At 43.8% G+C, this 20,155-nt stretch overlaps 1 protein-coding gene across 2 annotated transcripts in view; it reads left to right on the top strand.

Moving 5' to 3' along the window:
- Positions 1–20,155, top strand: part of FAF1 (Fas associated factor 1) — a 154,290-nt gene that overhangs the window by 118,391 nt on the left and 15,744 nt on the right. For both annotated transcript variants that reach the window (XM_073563721.1, XM_073563722.1), the window contains exons 9-13: positions 6,340–6,435; positions 11,834–11,954; positions 12,629–12,692; positions 13,540–13,621; positions 19,518–19,672. In XM_073563721.1, the coding sequence (XP_073419822.1) occupies positions 6,340–6,435; positions 11,834–11,954; positions 12,629–12,692; positions 13,540–13,621; positions 19,518–19,672 (518 nt within the window). The remainder of the gene's footprint in view (positions 1–6,339; positions 6,436–11,833; positions 11,955–12,628; positions 12,693–13,539; positions 13,622–19,517; positions 19,673–20,155) is intronic.

Here is a 20,155-nt window from a genome sequence, read left to right as displayed (position 1 = left end):
GACCCTGGAACTCCACTCCCCAACACTTCTCCCCGTCGCCGCAGATACTCACCTGACCCTGGAACTCCCCTCCCCAACACTTCTCCCCGTCGCCGCAGATACTCACCTGACCCTGGAACTCCACTCCCCAACACTTCTCCCCGTCGCCGCAGATACTCACCTGACCCTGGAACTCCCTTCCCCAACACTTCTCCCCGCCGCCGCAGATACTCACCTGACCCTGGAACTCCACTAGCCAACACTTCTCCCCGCCACCGCAGATACTCACCTGACCCTGGAACTCCACTCGCCAACACTTCTCCCCGCCGCCGCAGATACTCACCTGACCCTGGAACTCCCCTCCCCAACACTTCTCCCCGTCACCGCAGATACTCACCTGACCCTGGAACTCCACTAGCCAATACTTCTCCCCGCCGCCGCAGATACTCACCTGACCCTGGAACTCCTCTCCCCAACACTTCTCCCCGTCGCCGCAGATATTCACCTGACCCTGGAACTCCACTCCCCAACACTTCTCCCCGTCGCCGCAGATACTCACCTGACCCTGGAACTTCGCTTCCCAGCACTTCCTGTCCCCGGCTGCTCCTGTCATCGCACACACTGAGCAGTTTACTTTTTGGAAACTTCCAAGTAAAAAAAAAACAAAAAAAACTGTGTGAACTTATAAGGCTGCTTGGTGTGGAATTATGCAGTGAAAATTGCCCTGATTTTAGGACACATCTGCAAATTATGTTGCCTGGTTCTTACTATGATTGCAGCCATTTTTAGTGCAGAAGATGAAATATTTGTGTAACACACGGCAGATTTTTCAGAAAATGTAATTCCTTTTTGTAGCAGAAATTTTCAGGCACTTGTGAATGTGACACTGAAAACTGGTCAGGGGCGGACACTGACATTGAAAGGTCCCTGTGCAGAACGTACGTCATGGCCCCCTCCTCTGTCGACCTCATCTGCGTATAATCACATCTGATAAACCGGAAATGTGTACTTGCCGACTCTTTCCTGCTCCACTGCTTGAAGAAAGTGTTCTCTAAAAACTGGCAGTGGGTTTGGGGAGCTGATTTTTGGGCCCATCATCAACCCAAAAAGGTCCAACTAGCTCATCCTGAAGCAGGACCCACCTCCATCTCGCTGGCGCCTGAGTGGAAGTCGAGGTCTGTGCCGTTACTGATCCAGCCACTCCCCATCCATCAAGATGTGCTGTTACTGATCCAGCCACTCCCCATCCATCAAGATGTGCTGTTACTGATCCAGCCACTCCCCGACCATCAAGAGTCACTTTCATCTCATCAGTCCATAAAATTTGTCTTCCGCTATTTCTTGGCCCAGTCTTGACGTTTCCACTTCAATGTCTTGCTCGTTGGTGGTTGGGTTTCCTTTCTTACCTTGGACATGTCGGTGGTTTTTTATTTCTTGTCTCCTCCGTATGTAAATCTAGCCTTGTTATCCAACTGGGTATGAGCCTTGACTCCTTGAGCCACACCCAATTGTCTAACAAGACTAGATTTACAAACCGGAAAGGGCTGGCCGTATCTCAGGAACCAAGTGGCACAGGGACAGAAGAAAAATGATGCCAGATTCAGGAGACCCGCGGCATTTACGCCAGGTACAAACATTACATTTTTCTGATCAAGGATCAGTGTATTTTGAAGTTTATTATTTTTCTAATTCGAGGACGTTAGTAGGAATTCAGATGTTAGAAGCCCCAAATTAGGGGTTGAATTCAATAAATGGGATAATTTCAGCAGCCCATTGTCAGGACACGGGATCTACCTCCACCCGTCAGCAAGCCTGAGAATCAGTAATGTGGTGTGTCAGTAACAGTTACCGGGAGAGCTGACAGATGACATCTTCTCTCTAGAGGATGATGAGCAGTGACGGCCCAGGAGGAGCCCCGGGTGGATCTAGGTGTGTGCTGGACACATTCTTCTGCATCTGTTATTGTCAGTAAACATCCTTCTTGCTTGTATTCACTGTGGATATTGGCGTTCTTCCATAGATCACTGAAGTGAACAGATCAGCCTCCGGGTTAGATAATTACATAACATTTATATGGATATTAGTACAGGATGTGGCATATACCTGACGGATGTTTGCACATGAAATGTGGCCATCATTTACAGTAGCCATCTTTGCTGAGCGGAAGAGAATTCCTGTCTGGTATATTAGGAAGTCTAATGTATGTAGTGGAAAAAAGCCAGGGATATCGTTTTTAGGGTGATAAAGCCGGCCATTCACTTCACTTGTGAAGTTCCCCAGACACATACACACACTCTGAGTGAGTGTGCGTGTGTTCTGAATGGGCAGAAAAGAATAGCACTGCCCATACACATCAGAGCTTAGTCGGCCAAACTCTGTGATTTCAGTGACTTTATTATGGGCCTTGGGGCCTCCAGAAGGATTGGGCATATTGCATTTTCCCTCCCTGATCTTTTTGCTCTGGCAGAGGCCCCAGGTTGGCCTAACACTTCAGATAGCTGTCAGCTGAACCCCTATACACGAGCGATTGTCAATGTGTATGGGCAGAGTGGAGTAAGCTGCTGTCAGATACCTCTGGCCTCCATTAATCTCCTGTACAGCAAAAAGGATCAGGCATATTGAAATCCAGCGACCCGATCCTTCTTTGCTTTGATATCTGGAAAACTTTGAAGGCCCCTGTACCTTATTAGATGGTTGGTAAGACCCCTTTAAAATCGTCGACTTCTGTTTAAAATAATCTAAGACTGGTTTCACATTAGCGTTTTTTAGCGCATCGTATGCGCCATGCGCCCTTATGTTTAACATGGCGGGCACATGCGGTTTTTTGTAATGTGCGCCTAGGCACGCCGGACGCAACCTGTTACATTTTTGGGTCCATCCAACTGTGTCAAAAAACGCTTGCGCACGGAATGCGACAAAATAACACATTACAGTCTATGGGAACGCTGCATTTAAAATCGCATGCGTTTTAAGAGTTAACATGGCTAGAAAATGGTTAAAACGCATGCGCCTAAAAAAAGCAAACGCATGCAAAACGCATGATGCATTTTTTGCATGCGTTTCTATTGCCCACAAAGCGCAGCGACAAATAACGCTAATGTGAAAGTAGCCTTAAATGTATGTTGTTTTTTTTAATTCCCTCTACCCACACACACATTGAAATAACATTATCCGTACAGGTTGGACCTACATGTTTGTGGGAGGATCTGGAGGAATAGGTCTGATTGAAAAATAAACAAAAACATTTGGTTCACCGCTACTGCTGTAGAACTGTTACTTGTAGCGGTTTCTTATCTCTCTCCCTCCTCACCCCCCCCAGAGAGCCAGGGGTCGGGTATGTTGATATTCAATATGCCTGATCCCTTTTTTTTCCCCCCCTTTACATAAGTTGACCATACAATACACGTCAGATGGTCGGACATTGAAATCCCCAGTTTTGGCCACCCTAAGTGTATGACCACCTTAGGTTGTAATGGCGCTCCATTACCAGATTCCCGGTCAGATCTGTGGCTGATCTTTCTGTCGATGCTCATTTTTAAGGAATAGAGATTCCATGTCAGACCTATCCAAGGTAGAGGTAGATCGACCCCCTACTTTGCAAAAGCATGCTGTCTAAGTGAGGAAGAACTTTTCCAGAAACTGATTTTTTTTTTTTTTTTTTTTGTAGTCTTCTGGATTTGGCCGGAACATTATTCTTTTTAATTTTCATTAGCAAAAATACATTTTTTCCTTCTTTAATTTTGGATTGGTGAAATTATATACTGATTACTGATATATTAACATTTAACTTTTACCTACAAAGAGTGGCTCCAAATCATTCTAAAATATGCCCTCCTGCAAAACTTGTCCCCCCCCCAAAAAAAAAACAAAAACCCTTGGACTTCAGCCCCTGGATGTACGGCATTCCTGCAGTCGCTGAGCCCAGATCTGCTCTGCTCCGCTCTCAGGATTCTTCACGCCGCCTGTGTTAACAAGTTCGGATTTCCTACTCTTGACACTGTAGTTCAGGCTAAATTAGAAACTTTTTTTTTTTTTTTTTTTGTACCTCCCTTTAAACCTGTGATAAGTAATTGCCACTGTTATCGACTCTGCACAGCGCTAATTTGAAGTGACATGCCCAAACTGGCCTGTAACATGAAGAGCCACAACAGGTGTGAGGGGTGCGGCTTTGGGGACCGGCTGAACCCTGCGCTGGAGAAAAATAGCACAGTGAAATGAACCTTAAGTAAAGCTGTCAGGAGCAATTATCTTCGAATCGGAATAATGCTGGCTTCATAACCTCCCGGAGATACGCCCGCTCCTTTTATCCGTTATTCCGCACAAATAGAATCTTATTTTACCTGCTGGAAATCGGCTTTTGTTGCGCTCCAGACCATGCGGGTGAACCGGCCGCATATTAGGCCCCTGTGCACTAAATGAAGAAAGAGAAGGATATTTTTCAGTAGATTTTAGAAGGATTGAGACCAAGTCCCCACTGCGTAAAATAAAAATGCTGTATTTTTTTTCCCATCCCTTTTTTTTTTTTTCCTTTTCCATTGATAAGATCTAGTTTCCAAACTTGAGAATACCCCTTTAAAGGGGATGTGTTTTACTGAGAGCTCCTGCCCATTTTGCGTCTAAAGCTGCTATCGAAATGTGTGCATTGCACACCAAAAAAGCACCAAAAAAGGAAGACTGGAAAACAAAAACATATTAAAAAGGCATCGTTCACGTGACGTGAAAACAGGGCCCTGTGTGTCCTGCTTGCGTTATAGAAACCTCTGTTGGATGGCACCAACTTTCCAGATATTGACCTCGGGGATAGATAAAACTACCAACAGATCTTTCACTCGCATTCCCTGGTACCAGTGTTGCCTATCCCATTCTCATCTAGTCTGTTGATCGGCTGCAGCGCTGGTGTCGCGTCGACCACAGTGCTGCCAATCGCTGAGCTTTAGGTACTCTGCCAATATAGACAGCACGAGCTGCCGCGCTCAGAGATCGACTTGCGACACTGCAGACGTGTCGTCCTCAGTGCAGCCGATCAACAAAGACTGGAGCAGAGGCGGGGAGGAGGCGCTGGACTCAGGAATGCAAATAAGAGCTCTAAAACATACTGGGCTTCCTGTAATATTGCCGTAAGTGAGCATCGGCGACAGATAAATCAGATTGTGAGCCCCATTGGTGAACTGGGGCAATCCATGTGCATAAACCTACTATATACAACTAGTGGGAACATAACATTGAATCACAAGGCAGGTATGTCATGAAAAGGGTATTCCCTTCTCCAAGATCATATCTTAATATGTAGTAGGTTTAATAATAATAATAATAATAATAATAATAATAATAATAATAATAATAATGGCGGCAAATACCTCCAATTAAATATGTAGTATTGTTCTTCTGATTAGCTATGCCGCTTACCCCATGTGCAGGGCATTGCAGTAGCTTAGGCATCCATTTTTACAGCCACTCACTTAGTGACAGTTAGCTACTAGTAGTCGTGATCATGTCTACTGCAATGCCCTGCACATGGGAAAAGCAGCATAGTGAATCAGAAGAACTATACTACAGTTCTTATTGGAGGTATTTGCTATTATTATTATTACACCTACTCCATATCGGGATAGGATCTAAGAGATGGGAATACCATAAACCCTACAACCGTTACAAAGGCTCCGTATCTGTTGCCACAGAGTTTTCCGAAGTAAGAAATGGCTAAATGGAATTTTTCACAACTTGACGAAAACAGGCAAATTTAGGAATTAAAGTAGTGGATCGTTTTAAGGAAATGTGGTAGGTTGGGTTTTTCCGTTCCAACATGGCAGAATCTGTACACCAGCATCCGAGCTTGTGTCTCTGCATTCGTCCTCATTCCCTGTTCCCGTGACCCGTTAATAGAGCTGATCCTGCCGAAGTGTAATTAGGGAAAGCGAGAGGGAACAGTGTGCGCCCGCCGGAGGGGGCGAGCCTTTCCACCGGGCCAGTCCTGACAGGTCCTGCTCTAGCTTGCAACCAGAACTGATAATCTGCCTGTTTCAACCTGTAAAATAATATGACATCCTGTGATTTCCTCCTCGCCACAAGGCATTGATATTACCCTGCGGTAAAGCCTGCCCATACTCTGCATGGGTAATGGCTTGGTTGCCAGAGTTTATGTAGATGGGCACATCCGGTATGTTTTATATAAACCGAAAAGAAATAAAACAGTCCGTGGAGTATCCTTCTTTTATAGGGGACTTCACAGAAGGTTTCAGACTTTCGCCGACTGCTTTAATGGGAAATTTTCTCAATTACTTGTAGATGTGTAATCACGGAGATCTCGTTCATGTCTGAGACCTTTTATTCTCTCATTGCCTTTTTCCTTTTGTCTCTTAGATGACGCTGGCAGCTTCAGGACTGAACTTTCCATGCCATCGGCTTACAGTGGGTAGAAGGATGTCCCCCGTACAAACCAGAGAACAGTCAGACGAGGTAATGGCACCATCATAGACCACGTCCTACAAGTGGGCAACTTGTCACACTGAGGATATTTCATTCCCAAGAAATCAACTTTTTAAATTCTATGCAAATAAGCCATTGAGTGCGCTGGGCATGACAGAGCACTTAAGGAGCCACTGCCTTCCCCGGTTGTTTACCCACTCAGCACCAGCCTCTTTTTCTTGATTCATAGCTCAGGTTCTGCTTGCCTTGCCTGGATGTAACTCCGCTATCAATCAAGCTAAAGAGGCCCGATACTGGGTAGCGAAACAACCTCAGGAGGCAGAGGCTCGGTAAGTGCTCGGCCACTCCCCCAGAGCATTTAATGCCTCATTTACATGTGAATGAAAATCCTAATTACTTGGCAATGCAGCAACAGCAATGAGATCATAGGTTGGCATTTTTCAGTCATATCACCACTCGCAAAAAATGTAATAAAAATTTGTATGTAACCCAAATTGGTACGACTCAAAACTACAGCTTGTCACACAAAAAAGAAAAATTTTAAAAATTCCCAACACAACTCTATCAGGGTAAAAATGAAAGAAAAAAAAAAAAGTTATTGGTCTTAGAAAATTGTAACACAAACCAGGTTTTGTTTTCCCAAATTTCAGCAGTAAAATATAAGTAAAAGTATGTGTTTGGTGTCGCCGTAATCGTACTGACCTGATGCCAGTGAATAATATAATAATGAAAAAAATCTAACAGAATTGCATTTTTTTTTCTCCATGTCATGCCACTTGGAATTTTTATCCTGTTTTCAGTAAATTTTATAGTGAAGTGAATGGCGTCATACAAAACTACAGCAACAAAAGCATAAATAAACCCTCACGACGACGAAAAAAAAAGATGGCTTATAGAAGGAGGAGAGGAAAAATTAAGGCGGAAAGTGGTTAAACTGGGGAGAGGGGGGTCTTGACATACTTTGCAGCATATTTTCACACCTGCCTAAATTTTTTGCACAGTACCGTGTGTATGTAGTTTTAAGCAGGTGTGGGAAAAATGGTGCAAAGTTAGAATGATTTTAAAAGCAGAAGAGTTAATAATTTATTTTTATCCTTTATGAAAATACAAAAGGACTGAAAAAAAACCCCAGAAATCTAAGTTGCTTCAATATTTGTTGATGGCCATTTGCCTTCAAAACAGCATCAGAGCGTCAGTTCTTCTCAGTCACTTGCACACAGTTTATGAAGGAACCTTGCACCAAGGTTGTTCCAAACATCTTGGAGAACTGACCACAGATCTTCTGTGTATGAGGCTTGTGTAAATCCTTCTGTCTCTTCATGTAGATCTCAGACAGACTGGTTGATGTGAGATCAGGGCTCTGCAGGGGGCCGGATCATCACTTCCAGGACTCCACGTTCTTAATGACATTGGCTGGATGTTTGGGGTCATTGTTCTGCTGCAGAATTTATTTGGAGCCAATTAGATGCCTCCCTGATGATACTACATGATGGATAAGTATCTGCCTGGATTTCTCAGCATTAAGGACACCAAGAAATGGACGACGTTGAGGACTATTGACGCAGTGATCAGCCAATTAAACTTAGTGCAGCAGATGAAGGATACATGATGCTTCCTTCACTTTGAAATCAGAAGATGTCTAAAACTGTGTACCAGTACCTACATGACCTGATGGTGTTTTGAAGGCAAAGGGGCGGTCACACCAAATATTGATCTGATTTAGATTTACTTTTGTTTATTCTCCTTACATTTTGATAAATTGACATTTCTAATATATATGTGTATGTGTGTATATATATGTGTGTATATATATGTATGTGTGTGTAATAAATAAATATATATATATATATATATATATATATATATATATATATATATATATATATATATATATATATATACACACACACACACACACACGGTCAAATTTGTTGGTACCCCTCGTTCAGTGACCGAAAAACCCACAATGGTCGCAGAAATAACTTGAATCTGACAAAAGTAATGCTATATAAAAAATCTATAGAATTGAAAAAATGAAAGTCAGACATGGCTTTTCCACCATGCTTCAACAGAATTTAAAAAAAAATAAAATTCATGAAATAGGCCTGGACAGAAATAATGGTACCCCTGAAAATAATGTGACAAAAGGGACATGTAATATCGCGGTGTGTCCACTAATTATCATCACAGGTGTCTACAATCCTGGAATCAGTGAGTGGCCTGTATAGAAGCTACAGATACTCACTGTGCTGTTTGGTGACATGGTGTGTATCACACTCAACATGGACCAGAGGAAGCGAAGGAAAGAGTTGTCTCAGGAAATTAGAAAGAAAATTATAGACAAACATGTTAAAAGGTAAAAGTTATAAGACCATCTCCAAGCAGCTTGATGTTCCTGTGACTACTGTTGCACATATTATTCAGAAATTTAAGCTCCATGGGACTGTAGCCAACCTCCCTGGATGTGGCCGCGGGAGGAAAATTGATGACAAATCAAAGAGATGGATAATACGAATGGTCACAAAAGAGCCCAGAAAAACTTCTGTACAGATTAAAGGTGAACTTCAAGCTCAAGGAACATCAGTGTCAAATCACACCACCTGTCGTATGAGCCAAAGTGGACTTCATGGGAGATGACCAAGGAGATCACCATTGGTCAAAAAAAAAAATCATAAAAAAGCCAGACTGGAATTTACCAAACTACATGTTGACAAGCCACAAATCTTCTGGGAGAATGTCCTATGGACAGATGAGACAAAAATTGAACTTTTTGGCAAGGCACATCAGCTCTATGTTCACAGACGGAAAATTGAAGCATATCAACAAAAGAACACTGTCCCTACTGTGAAACATGGAGGAGGCTCTGTTATCTTCTGGGGCTGCTTTGCTGCATCTGGCACAGGGTGTCTTGAATCTGTGCAGGGTACAATGAAATCTCAAGACTATCAAGGGATTCTAGAGAGAAATGTGCTGGCTAGTGTCCGAAAGCTTGGTGTCAGTCGCAGGTCATGGGTCTTGCAACAAGATATTGATCCAAAACACACAGCTAAAAACACCCAAGAGTGGCTAAGAGGAAAACATTGGACTATTCTGAAGTGGCCTTCTATAAACCCTGACCTAAATCCTATTGAGCATCTTTGGAAAGAGCTGAAACATGCCGTCTGGAAAAGGCAACCTTCAAACACGAGACAACTGGAGCAGTTTGCTGTTGAGGAGTGGCCAAGATACCTGTCGAGAGATGCAGAAGTCTCACTGACAGTTACAGGAATCGTTTCATTGCAGTGATTGCCTCAAAAGGTTATGCAGCAAAATATTAAGTTAAGGAACCATCACTTCTGTCCAGGCCGATTTCATGAGTTTTATTTTGTTTTGTTTTTTTTTATTCTGTGGAAGCATGGCTGAAAAGCAATGTCTGACTTTCATTTGTTCATTTTCATAGATTTTTGATTTATTAATACTTTTGTCAGATTCAAGTTATTTCTGTCACCATTGTGGGTTTTTCTGTGATTAAATGAGGGGTACCAACAATTTTGACCACGTGTGAATATATATGCCATACTTTATGGATTATAACACGCACTTTTCCCCCCCAAATTTGAGGATGAAATGGGGTGCATCTTATAATGCGTATATACCTTACCGGTATGGTTGCTGTAGGCTGGGATGAGGGGGGGGGGAGGTCTCTGGTGCTGTTGCGGAGGGCTCTGCTGACATTTTGTGAAAGGCCAGAGCCCCTGCAGTTCCATGGTTTTCTGTGCGGTGGACTCCGGGAAAATGGCCGCCGGGGGGTAGCGCATGCGCAGATGGATATCTTGGGAGATGAGATTGCAGCGCTGAAATATACCTCTTTCTAGGTATATTTTTGAGTAAACTGTAAATTGCTCTTTTATTCTATAAACTACTGACAACATATCTTCGAATTACCAAGCACTAAATTTTGTTCTTATTTTCAGAAAATGAGAAATGGCTAAAATAGCAAAAAAAAAATGCAGCGTTTGCAGACCTCAAAGAATGCTAAGAAAACAGGTTCATAATCCTTTAGAAACAACAATACTAATATAGAGATAGATGCATATAGATATGATATATGCACATCTATATAGCTATATATACCCACACACCTATATTGCGCACCTGTCATTATATAGATACACATTCTCTCTTATGTTGCAGAGCAGTAACCTGATTCCGGCTCTTTACTGTCCACTTTACACTTGTGCAACCTAAGAAGGAGTGAACTGAGCATCCATTTACTCGGAGACGTTCAGGTTCCTGCTGGCTCGAATCGCGTCGCTCCGGTTGAATTCTCCTTTGTAAATAACAGGAAGTAACCTGGCTATTTCATCTGCAGATTACTTCTCTTCTGTAAATGAGCACTGTAATTTTTATCCCATTACTTGGCATTCTTCAGTACTTAAAAAGGAATTAGCATTGTCACAGTGAACATTACATTAATGCAATCACACATGAGCCAAAGACGCTGAGAGCTAAGATGCAATATAAAACCTGTATTTGTTTTATAAATGTTTAACCCGTGCGGGGTATTGCGGTGCGGCGGCGGTGCCGGCACCGCCGGGTTACATTGTAATTGCAGGTAGAAGTCTGAGCTCTGGCAGATTTATAGAATTGCTGCAAAGTCACAATTTTTTTTTTTAATCTCGGCAAACCTAACTAAATAAAATTGTACGGTGAAATGACGTTAATTGCTGTAATTATTTTCTGAAGTGCGTGTGTATTTAACCTCATAACTACACAGTGCAATTTATAATGTTCTTTTTATGATGTAGTTGTGCGTGAGTTTCGTCCCATTTTTAATTTTTTTTTTTTGTTCATCGTTCTTTTCCTAATTATTAAGATCATGGCGGATACCAAAAATGGAGTTTTTAAATATTTGTTTTTGCTTTTATTAGTCTATTATAAACTTATTTTCAATGTTTAAAGAAGTTTCGGCACGTTTTTCTTTTTCTAAGCCCTCCTAATAATGTATGTGTATTAAGATACTTGTTGATCATCACCGTATCCCTTTTCCAGTCCTCCGGTCCTCTTCTGGGGCGCGTGACCTGAAATCAGACTCGCTGGCTCACACGGGGGTTTATGCGCGGAATAGAATTTGCTTTTTATAACGTAATTCTATAAAGTCTTGTTCTGAGTCTCATAAATATACATTGGAAAAACAGAAGCTCCTCAGATCGTAGACAGTCTGTGAGCCGGAAATGCTGCAGAGCGGTCACATGGGCCAGAAGAGGACCAGAGCGGTGCTGGGGCACACATCAATCAGACATGCGAATGTGCTGCAGATGTTTGTGATGGACATGGGGCTTTTTCCATGCATGTGCTCCTTCCCAGGATCATTGCAATAGACCCGTTCTCAGTTTGGGTCATCTTCTTGTGTTCAGGAATAGCTAAACCTGCTCTCCTTTCCCAACAGTGTACAGATATTCACATGATCAGTGACAGCGACGGAGATGACTTTGAAGATGCTACAGAATTTGGCGTGGATGATGGCGAGATCTTCGGCATGAGCCCTGCACTTAGAAAGTCTCCAATGAGTAAGGAAATGCGGCGTTGACAAAATGAGATTTACGTAGGCTTAGCATTCACTGAAGAACCCCTAGGACCATGTGTCTCGGATGAGCAGACGAAGGCAGATCCTCGGCAGCTTCTTTTCACCCCATTGACAGACCCGTTCCTCTTATCAGTCAAAGGGATCAGGAAGGGGAGAAGCTGGTGGGAAACTACCTTGGACTACTCATTTGAGACACATGGTCCCCTGACGGCTTTTCATAGTATGCTTTGTCTTCCTCATGCTTTTGGCAGCATTAATCTACCGTCGGGTTCCCTTTAAGTCAATATTTTAGACCTTATGAGGCTGATAGGCTATTTAATGCTCTTGGAAGGTTTTTGATACCATATATTTAAGTGATCACTTTGATATAAGATAGGAAAACTTTAAAAAGTCTACCAAGACATGGATTTTCAAAGGAAGTACACCAGCCTCATCAGGTCTAAGAGATCTTCTTACCACGTATGCTGTAAATGTAAATGTGAAACCTGGTGACAGACTCTATTTAGTAATCCATAGACACGCAGTGATGAGCTCTGCAATAATTCAGTGACGTATTAGATGATTTTAGATTTCTTAACGGTAATTCTTTTAACCCCTATCGTTTTTTTTGTTCTTTCAGTTACTGAAATGTTTTTATTTTTTTCCCCATGTTTACAGTGCCTGAAAATGCCGAAAATGAGGCTGACGCTTTACTGCAGTTTACGGCAGAATTCTCCTCCAGGTAAATAACATTTCACAATGAAATCTGCATAAAAAAATGTATATTTAATTCACAGAGATTAAATAAAAGTTCTGCTGGTCTCCTCCGGGAGCAGATGACAATTTTATATCGTCCCTATACAGTTTGTGTTTTTCACAAAGGTTTTTAAATGCATTTGGGCTAAATGAAATAATTTTGCAATTGGGTTTCATTAAAAAGTTTGCATCATTTGACTTCGATAGCCTCTGTGTTGTCCTTTCCATTCCAGGCTGCGGAATGAGTTATCTGAGAGTCCAGCAGTGAGCTTTCTCTGACGGGAGAGTTTGTATAACTTTTTTTTTTTTGATCTGCTATTTTTCAGAACTCCTGTCCTTTTTTTTATGACCACTGTACCACATACAAGTTGGGCTCGACCGTAATGTGGTCATAAATTCACTGAAAGAAGCTCAGATAAAAATTAGCAATTTGTCATCATAACAAGCTCACTGACAGATTTTCAGTTGACTCATTCTGCAGCCAACAATGGTGTGCCTGGAAATAAGGAGCCTGTAGGATCCAAATATGGTAATTTTTTTATACTAACATTTTACTGCAAAAATGTATTTTTAGCCCAATTATATGCATTTAAATTATAATAAGTGTTTCAGACAATTCATCCCTAAGTAGAGATGTATGACACGCTACAATATCGCATCAATTTGTTTGATCACCGGGGATCTAGCCTTTATTTGACTAGACATAGCGCCACTCTTGTTTGTGGTCTGTGCCTGGTACTGCAGTTTCTCTCATTCTTCTGATGGTTGTAGCTGATCGTGGCAGCCCATAGCCCAGTTTTCTGATAAATGACAGTTTTCTGTCACTTTCTTAGGTACGGCGAGTGCCATCCTGTGTTCTTCATTGGTTCCTTGGAGGCTTCCTTTCAGGAGGCGTTCTACGGGAAAGCTCGGGATGTAAGTATTTAATTCATTACATTTTAGTTATCTTCCATTATTGACTGTTGCTGATATAAACCCTTCCAAGAAGTGTTTCCAGGTCCTGTGCAGACCTTTATGTCGCCATGGTAACACACTGCAGACTCCATGTAGTCTGATCCTGCAGACCTACTTATGGCTCGCATACATTTGGCACGTTAGGAGAAAGAAACTTCTTTACGTCCTAACACGGCTGCTGGATCTGACTACCCAGAGTTTGTTTGTAGTCTGTAACCATGGAAACACTGTTCTACTGAATTCAGAACCGCAGAATATCTTTTAACGAGACTGTTTGGAAAGTTGTTAATTAAGGTGCATAATTCACAATTATTAATTTATCGATATTAATTATTTAATGAACTGAAACCGACTTCTACATTCGCTCGATCCAGGAGAGAAGACACAAACTATTTGCCGTAATCGCCCACTTGGTCACATCAGATAGCAAAATCGTTTTGGTAATGCCTTGCAAGATGATGGCAGCCTCAAAATCAACATAGGGTCTAGAGCAGTGTTTCTCAACTCCAGTCCTCAAGACCCACCAACAGGTCATGTTTTCAGGATTTCCTTAGTATTGCACATGTGATGGAATTAATGATTGAGCAGGTGTTGAAATCACCTGTGCAATGCTAAGGATATCCTGAAAACTTGGCTTGTTGGTGGGTCTTGAGGACTGGAGTTGAGAAACACTGGTCTAGAGGATCCCTACTTGCAAGAACCGTCCCCCAATAGTAAATAGATCACGAGTCGTCCCCCTGCTGTTGGCCAGTGACTGTCTGTAAGTAAAGGTCCCCCTTCACATTAGACTAGCATCGGCTGAAGCCGCCTGTTTTCACTGGCTCATCCAACAGATTCATGTTTATAGGGGCTCCTGATGCTCCCCAGAAAAATGATGGTGGGGAAGAGAAGGATCCAGCATGTTCAATTTCAGCAGCCGATCCTTTTGGTTTTAGCGGGATCAGAGGAGTGCGACAGCCACTCTCTTTGAGAACACGGGATCACTCGGCAGAGCGAGAGACGGCTGGGATAGCTGCCAGCTGCATAATCGGCTGAACTGTGCCCATTAGGGGCCATAGCTATTAACCAAACAATGCATCGGCCGGCAGCTATCTCTCCCGACTTCTCCATACCTCGGAGTTGTGTTCTTTATGGATGAGTCGCGGCCAGACTCCTCCGGATCCTTATCCTGAGAGTCAGGAGAATCCTGTGCACGATAGACTGTCAGCCGATATTGGGGCTCGAAATGTTTAATTTTATTGCAACGCCCCCACAGCTGTAATTACATTTTTTTACTATCCCCATTGAAATCATTGAGCCGTCTATGTAATGCAGGATATGACTGGTCCTCCAGAGCTGATAATGCAAGCGCTCAACTTTTCTGGCATTACTCCAACTATTATGCTCTTAAAGGGATTGTCCACCATAGGAAAAAATACACTCGCCTTCAGGATTGGCACCGCTCCTCCGTTCTCAGCGTTGCGTCTCACTGGTCTGCTGGCGTCAACATGTGACAGGTGTTGGGTGAGAGCTGCAGCCAATCATTGGCTGATGGTCTGCAGTGTTCATATTTAGTCAAGCAGAAGCAACAGGCTAAGACATCAGACTTCAGCGCTCACGTGACACCACTGCTGGATGTTGATGCCAGGGCTTCATCGGGGGACGCAGTGCTGAATACGGAGGTGCCAAACTAGTCCAGGAGGAGTGTAGAATTTCTTTTTCTTCTCCCCAGACGTATTAAAGGGTTGTCTACTATGGACATCCCTTTAATATAGGTCCTGTGGGTAATTTGGAGCTTTTAGAAATAATTTTTTTTCAGTGTTTCTTTTGCAGTGAAACGTTTTGATATTCCTGAGAAAACGACCTGGAATAGTCTCCGAATGCCTCCATTAATGATGTGCCTGTCAGTCGCTATCCGGCCTCGCAGCCCCTAGTTATCTCACAGCAGGGCCTTTCTATTTGCCTTTAGGTCTATTTCTATCCATCTTAGTTTCACACTTCTAATGTTTAATATAAAAATCCGGAGAATCGTCGGAGAGCAGATGAATTGGAGTTGGAAATTGAGTTTCCACAGTCAATAAAAACAAGATTGAAGGTTTAAATCCCCCGCCAGCCTTTTCTGAACCGCTCTGCTCATTAAATGTTTATTGGAGTGCCTGGATTAGGGGGGATTTGGAGAACTTCGTGAACTGGTATCTGCTTAATCACTAAGTAAAACACTCCATTTGATAACGTGTTTCTCACGATATCACACTCTGCCCCAATTTAATGAAATCCCTTCAAGACCAGCTCACTGGGGGCCACTTTGCCGCCGTAGCCCTCCATTGCGCTCATTGAGTTATTCCCATCTACATCTTTTTTATAAGCTGCCAGTGTGCTTCAGATCACAGTAGGCAAGACCCAAATATTTACGAGACTGCGATGGTGCAGATCCAGTCTGTCATCCCTAGAAATACCAGAATTTGGACCAGAAGCGGCCAAACCTAGTATAAGAAATGGAAATCCTCAGCCGATCTTCATGTTGTCCAGTAGTAAATCACACATAATGTGGCTTCTCACTAAATCCATTTATTACCTATTTACAGGAAAAGTGTGGGGATCCCAAATCCTCCTGCGGTGTGACTCCAGGTCCATGAACTTCTATGGGACTGGCGGATCTAGTTGTTCCATCGGTCCTATAAAAGTGAATAATGCGGCTGTGACGGATGTGGACTACCAGTCCAGGCACATGATAGATTTTGGGTCCCTTATTTTTGGGACTGGTGGCAGTCAGGCCACCAGTGATCATAATAGTATTGTTGTAACCTTTTAAATACAGGACAAGAGTTGAGATGGCCTTGTATATTAGATAAATGTTAGTGCATGTCGGATTTCCACATGTCCAATCCTCTTCTACCACCACCCTATTGAGTAACGATCTCTGTGTGCTGCAGCTTCAATGATAAACAGACCTTAAGGGCTATTCCTTTGGCCTCTTATCAGGTGAATAGAGCCCTAAGGGTACTGTCACACTTAGCGACGTACCAGCGATCCTGACCAGCGATATGACGCGGTCTGGATCGCTGGTACATCGCTAAGTGGTCGCTAGTGAGCTTCCACACAGGCAGATCTCACTAGCGACATCGCTGGGGATGGGGGTCGCTACTTACCTGTCACACCAGGCGATCCTGCGTCCTCCCGCCCGGCTCCACGCGTCACTCGTCGTCACAGCAGGAAGCGCCGCAGGAAGCTGACGACGAGAAACAGTCCTGAACGTTCTCGCGCGATCAGCGATAAGCAGCGGGGGATCCGGTCGTAGGTAAGTATCAGACACAGTGATATCGCTAGCAATATCGCTATAACGTCACAAGTTATAGCGATATTGCTAGCGATATCTCTTAGTGTGACAGGCCCTTAAGGATACAGTTGACACATGCAAGGGGGACTATAATAAATGTGATACTAGAATTTACTAATTTTATCTGCTTTTATTCTCTATTTTAAACCCCATACACATTAGATCGCTGTTGGCCGAACAACGATACGACTAATCGGTTGACCGGCAGCAATCTTCCCTGACTTTCTCATATTCAGCAGTGCTCATCCTGCCATGCACTCCTGTGTGCTCCATGAGAAAGACGCGCGCTCCTGTGTGCTCCATGAGAAAGACGCACGCTCCTGTGTCCTCCATGAGAAAGCTGCGCGCTCCTGTGTCCTCCATGAGAAAGCCGCGCGCTCCTGTGTCCTCCATGAGAAAGCCGCGCGCTCCTGTGTCCTCCATGAGAAAGCCGCGCTCTCCTGTTTTCTCCATGAGAAAGCCGCGCTCTCCTGTGTCCTCCATGAGAAAGCCGCGCTCTCCTGTGTCCTCCATGAGAAAGCCGCGCTCTCCTGTGTCCTCCATGAGAAAGCCGCGCTCTCCTGTGTCCTCCATGAGAAAGCCGCGCTCTCCTGTGTCCTCCATGAGAAAGCCGCGCTCTCCTGTGTCCTCCATGAGAAAGCCGCGCTCTCCTGTGTTCTCCATGAGAAAACCACGCGCTCCTGTGTTCTCCGTGAGAAAGCCACGCGCTCCTTTGTCCTCCGTGAGAAAGCGGCGCGCTCCTGTGTCCTCCATGAGAATGCTGCGTGCTTCTGTGTCCTCCATGAGAATGCCGCGCGCTCCTGTGTCCTCCATGAGAAAGCCGCGCGCTCCTGTGTCCTCCATGAGAAAGCCGCGCGCTCCTGTGTCCTCCATGAGAAAGCCGCGCGCTCCTGTGTCCTCCATGAGAAAGCCGCGCGCTCCTGTGTCCTCCATGAGAAAGCCGCGCGCTCCTGTGTCCTCCATGAGAAAGCCGCGCGCTCCTGTGTCCTCCGTGAGAAAGCCGCGCGCTCCTGTGTCCTCCGTGAGAAAGCCGCGCGCTCCTGTGTCCTCCGTGAGAAAGCCGCGCGCTCCTGTGTCCTCCGTGAGAAAGCCGCGCGCTCCTGTGTCCTCCGTGAGAAAGCCGCGCTCTCCTGTGTTCTCCGTGAGAAAGCCACGCTCTCCTGTGTCCTTCATGAGAAAGCCGTGCTCTCCTGTGTCCTCCATGAGAAAGCCGCGACGGCAACTAAATTCGGCTGTCTTAAATCGGACATTCCTAAACCTTGATTTGCCTAACATCATCTCTCAGGGCCCTCCTGCACACTACACTGTTAGTATCAGTGGGTTGTTAGACTAATCTGTTTGGGGGCCTTGAATACCCCTTTAGGCCAGGGCTGCGTGGTGACTTTGGCTGCAACACTTGTGGCGTGGCCAAGGCTGGCTCAGCGCCGCTGCTAGATCATGGCGCAGTAAAATCAATGGGGTCACTCACATTGCAACCCTGAGAGTGCTGTAAGAAGAAAAGGTCACAAGAAGTCCAACCTTGTCTGACTTTGTGCTACTTGCTTGGCACAGTACACTCGAGGTCTGCCGCATTGTAGCAGCGGCACCGAGCACCCTTGATCGTGACCAAAGTCGCCATGTAGCCTCCACCTTATGGGTTAAACACAACATATCAAACGGATTTGCCAATGTATCCTAATGGTGGGGGTATTAAAAGTCTGCCAGGGATTCAGCGATATTTGAAGCAGGCGGACAATCTGGACAATCTGGAGAAGTTATAAGAGCGATCATTGTGCAGTATACATATCACATATGTACGTACAGTCTGTAAATGCAGCTGATCCTCCGCCTCATCAGCTTTCCTCTATCTGTTTCTTTCACACTTATTTTGTAATTATTTTTTACTTTTTCTTTCAGTCTCTTAAACAGCACGGGGAGGGGGTGCTAGAAATAGCAGCCCCCAGCCACAAAGCGGCTCCATGACAAAAGACAGATTAAAGGGTTTAGAGCAAGGTCAATGTGGGTTTTTCTCTAACTAAACACTTTTTCTGAGATTTCCTCGCAGGGTAAAATAATGAAGGCCGAGCAAAGGTTTTTTTTTTTATTTTAAAAAGAAGTTTCTATCCTCTTCACCAGCCTGTCCTCTCAGTATGGGTGCTTAATATTCGCCAGCTTTGTGAATTGGTCCAGATGAATAATTGTCGGGCTCTCGCTGCAGGAGATAGCGGCTTATTCTAAGGGCCTAATCATTGTGTAAACAGCTCCTTAGCCCGCACTTCTAATGGGCAGATTCTATCACAGTAACTTAGGATATTGCATGGAAGTTACGCTTTGAAATGCAGAAGGGATGAGACAGACTTATACGTGATGTTTTCCTAGTCTTTCTTTTCCTCTAAATTAAACCCAGACACTTGGATATTTCCTTTTTTACATGACAAACTATGTAATTTCTCATCTAGACATTTATATGTGCACGTTTATATCTTGGGTTTCGTTCTTTTTCTCCAGCGCCTCCTTTAAAATGTTTAACATTTCCCGCGTCTCCTTTCTTATGTCTTGCAGAGAAAACTCCTCGCGATCTACCTCCACCACGACGAGAGCGTCCTCACTAACGTCTTCTGCTCCCAGATGCTTTGTGCAGAAACCATAGTTTCTTACTTGAGTCAGAACTTCATCACTTGGGCCTGGGATATGACCAGAGAGGCCAACCGAGCGAGGTGAGTCCGAAGAGACCCTCAACCCAAACGTGCGGAGAAAAAGTTATAGGAAATAATTAGCTCTCCCAAGCAATGGAGATTTGATCCCATCTTTTGCTTTGGAAGGCAGAGTATGTAAAATCGTCCTTCTTCCATCCAGAAAAAAAAAAAAAAGATGATTAGTCATGCATATGACCATTTTTTACGTCCAGTTTTGAAGAACTTGGCACTCCTAGAAAGTTGCTGATTATTGTGTTTTCTTTACATGTGCGATCCACATTTTAATGCATAGCGTTTCACTCAGATCCGTGACCTTCATCAGGTGCACCGAGTATGTAAAATAAACAAAAAAAGGAAGTTGCAAAATATATACAAAAATTGCCTATCAGCATAAATTGAGTTCAGAACAGAAGACATAAATCCACTATAGGAGATAGGCAACATGAAATAGCAGCAGTGATGTAATAAAAAAAAACATGATCTAGGGGTGCTATCACATTGCGT

The sequence above is a fragment of the Dendrobates tinctorius genome, unplaced genomic scaffold (assembly GCF_039654945.1).
Source record: "Dendrobates tinctorius isolate UK_male_01 unplaced genomic scaffold, ASM3965494v1 ptg000396l, whole genome shotgun sequence".
Taxonomy (NCBI): domain Eukaryota; kingdom Metazoa; phylum Chordata; class Amphibia; order Anura; family Dendrobatidae; genus Dendrobates; species Dendrobates tinctorius.
The sequence above is the reverse complement of the archived record's forward strand: the minus strand, read 5'-3'. Positions and strand labels throughout refer to the sequence as shown.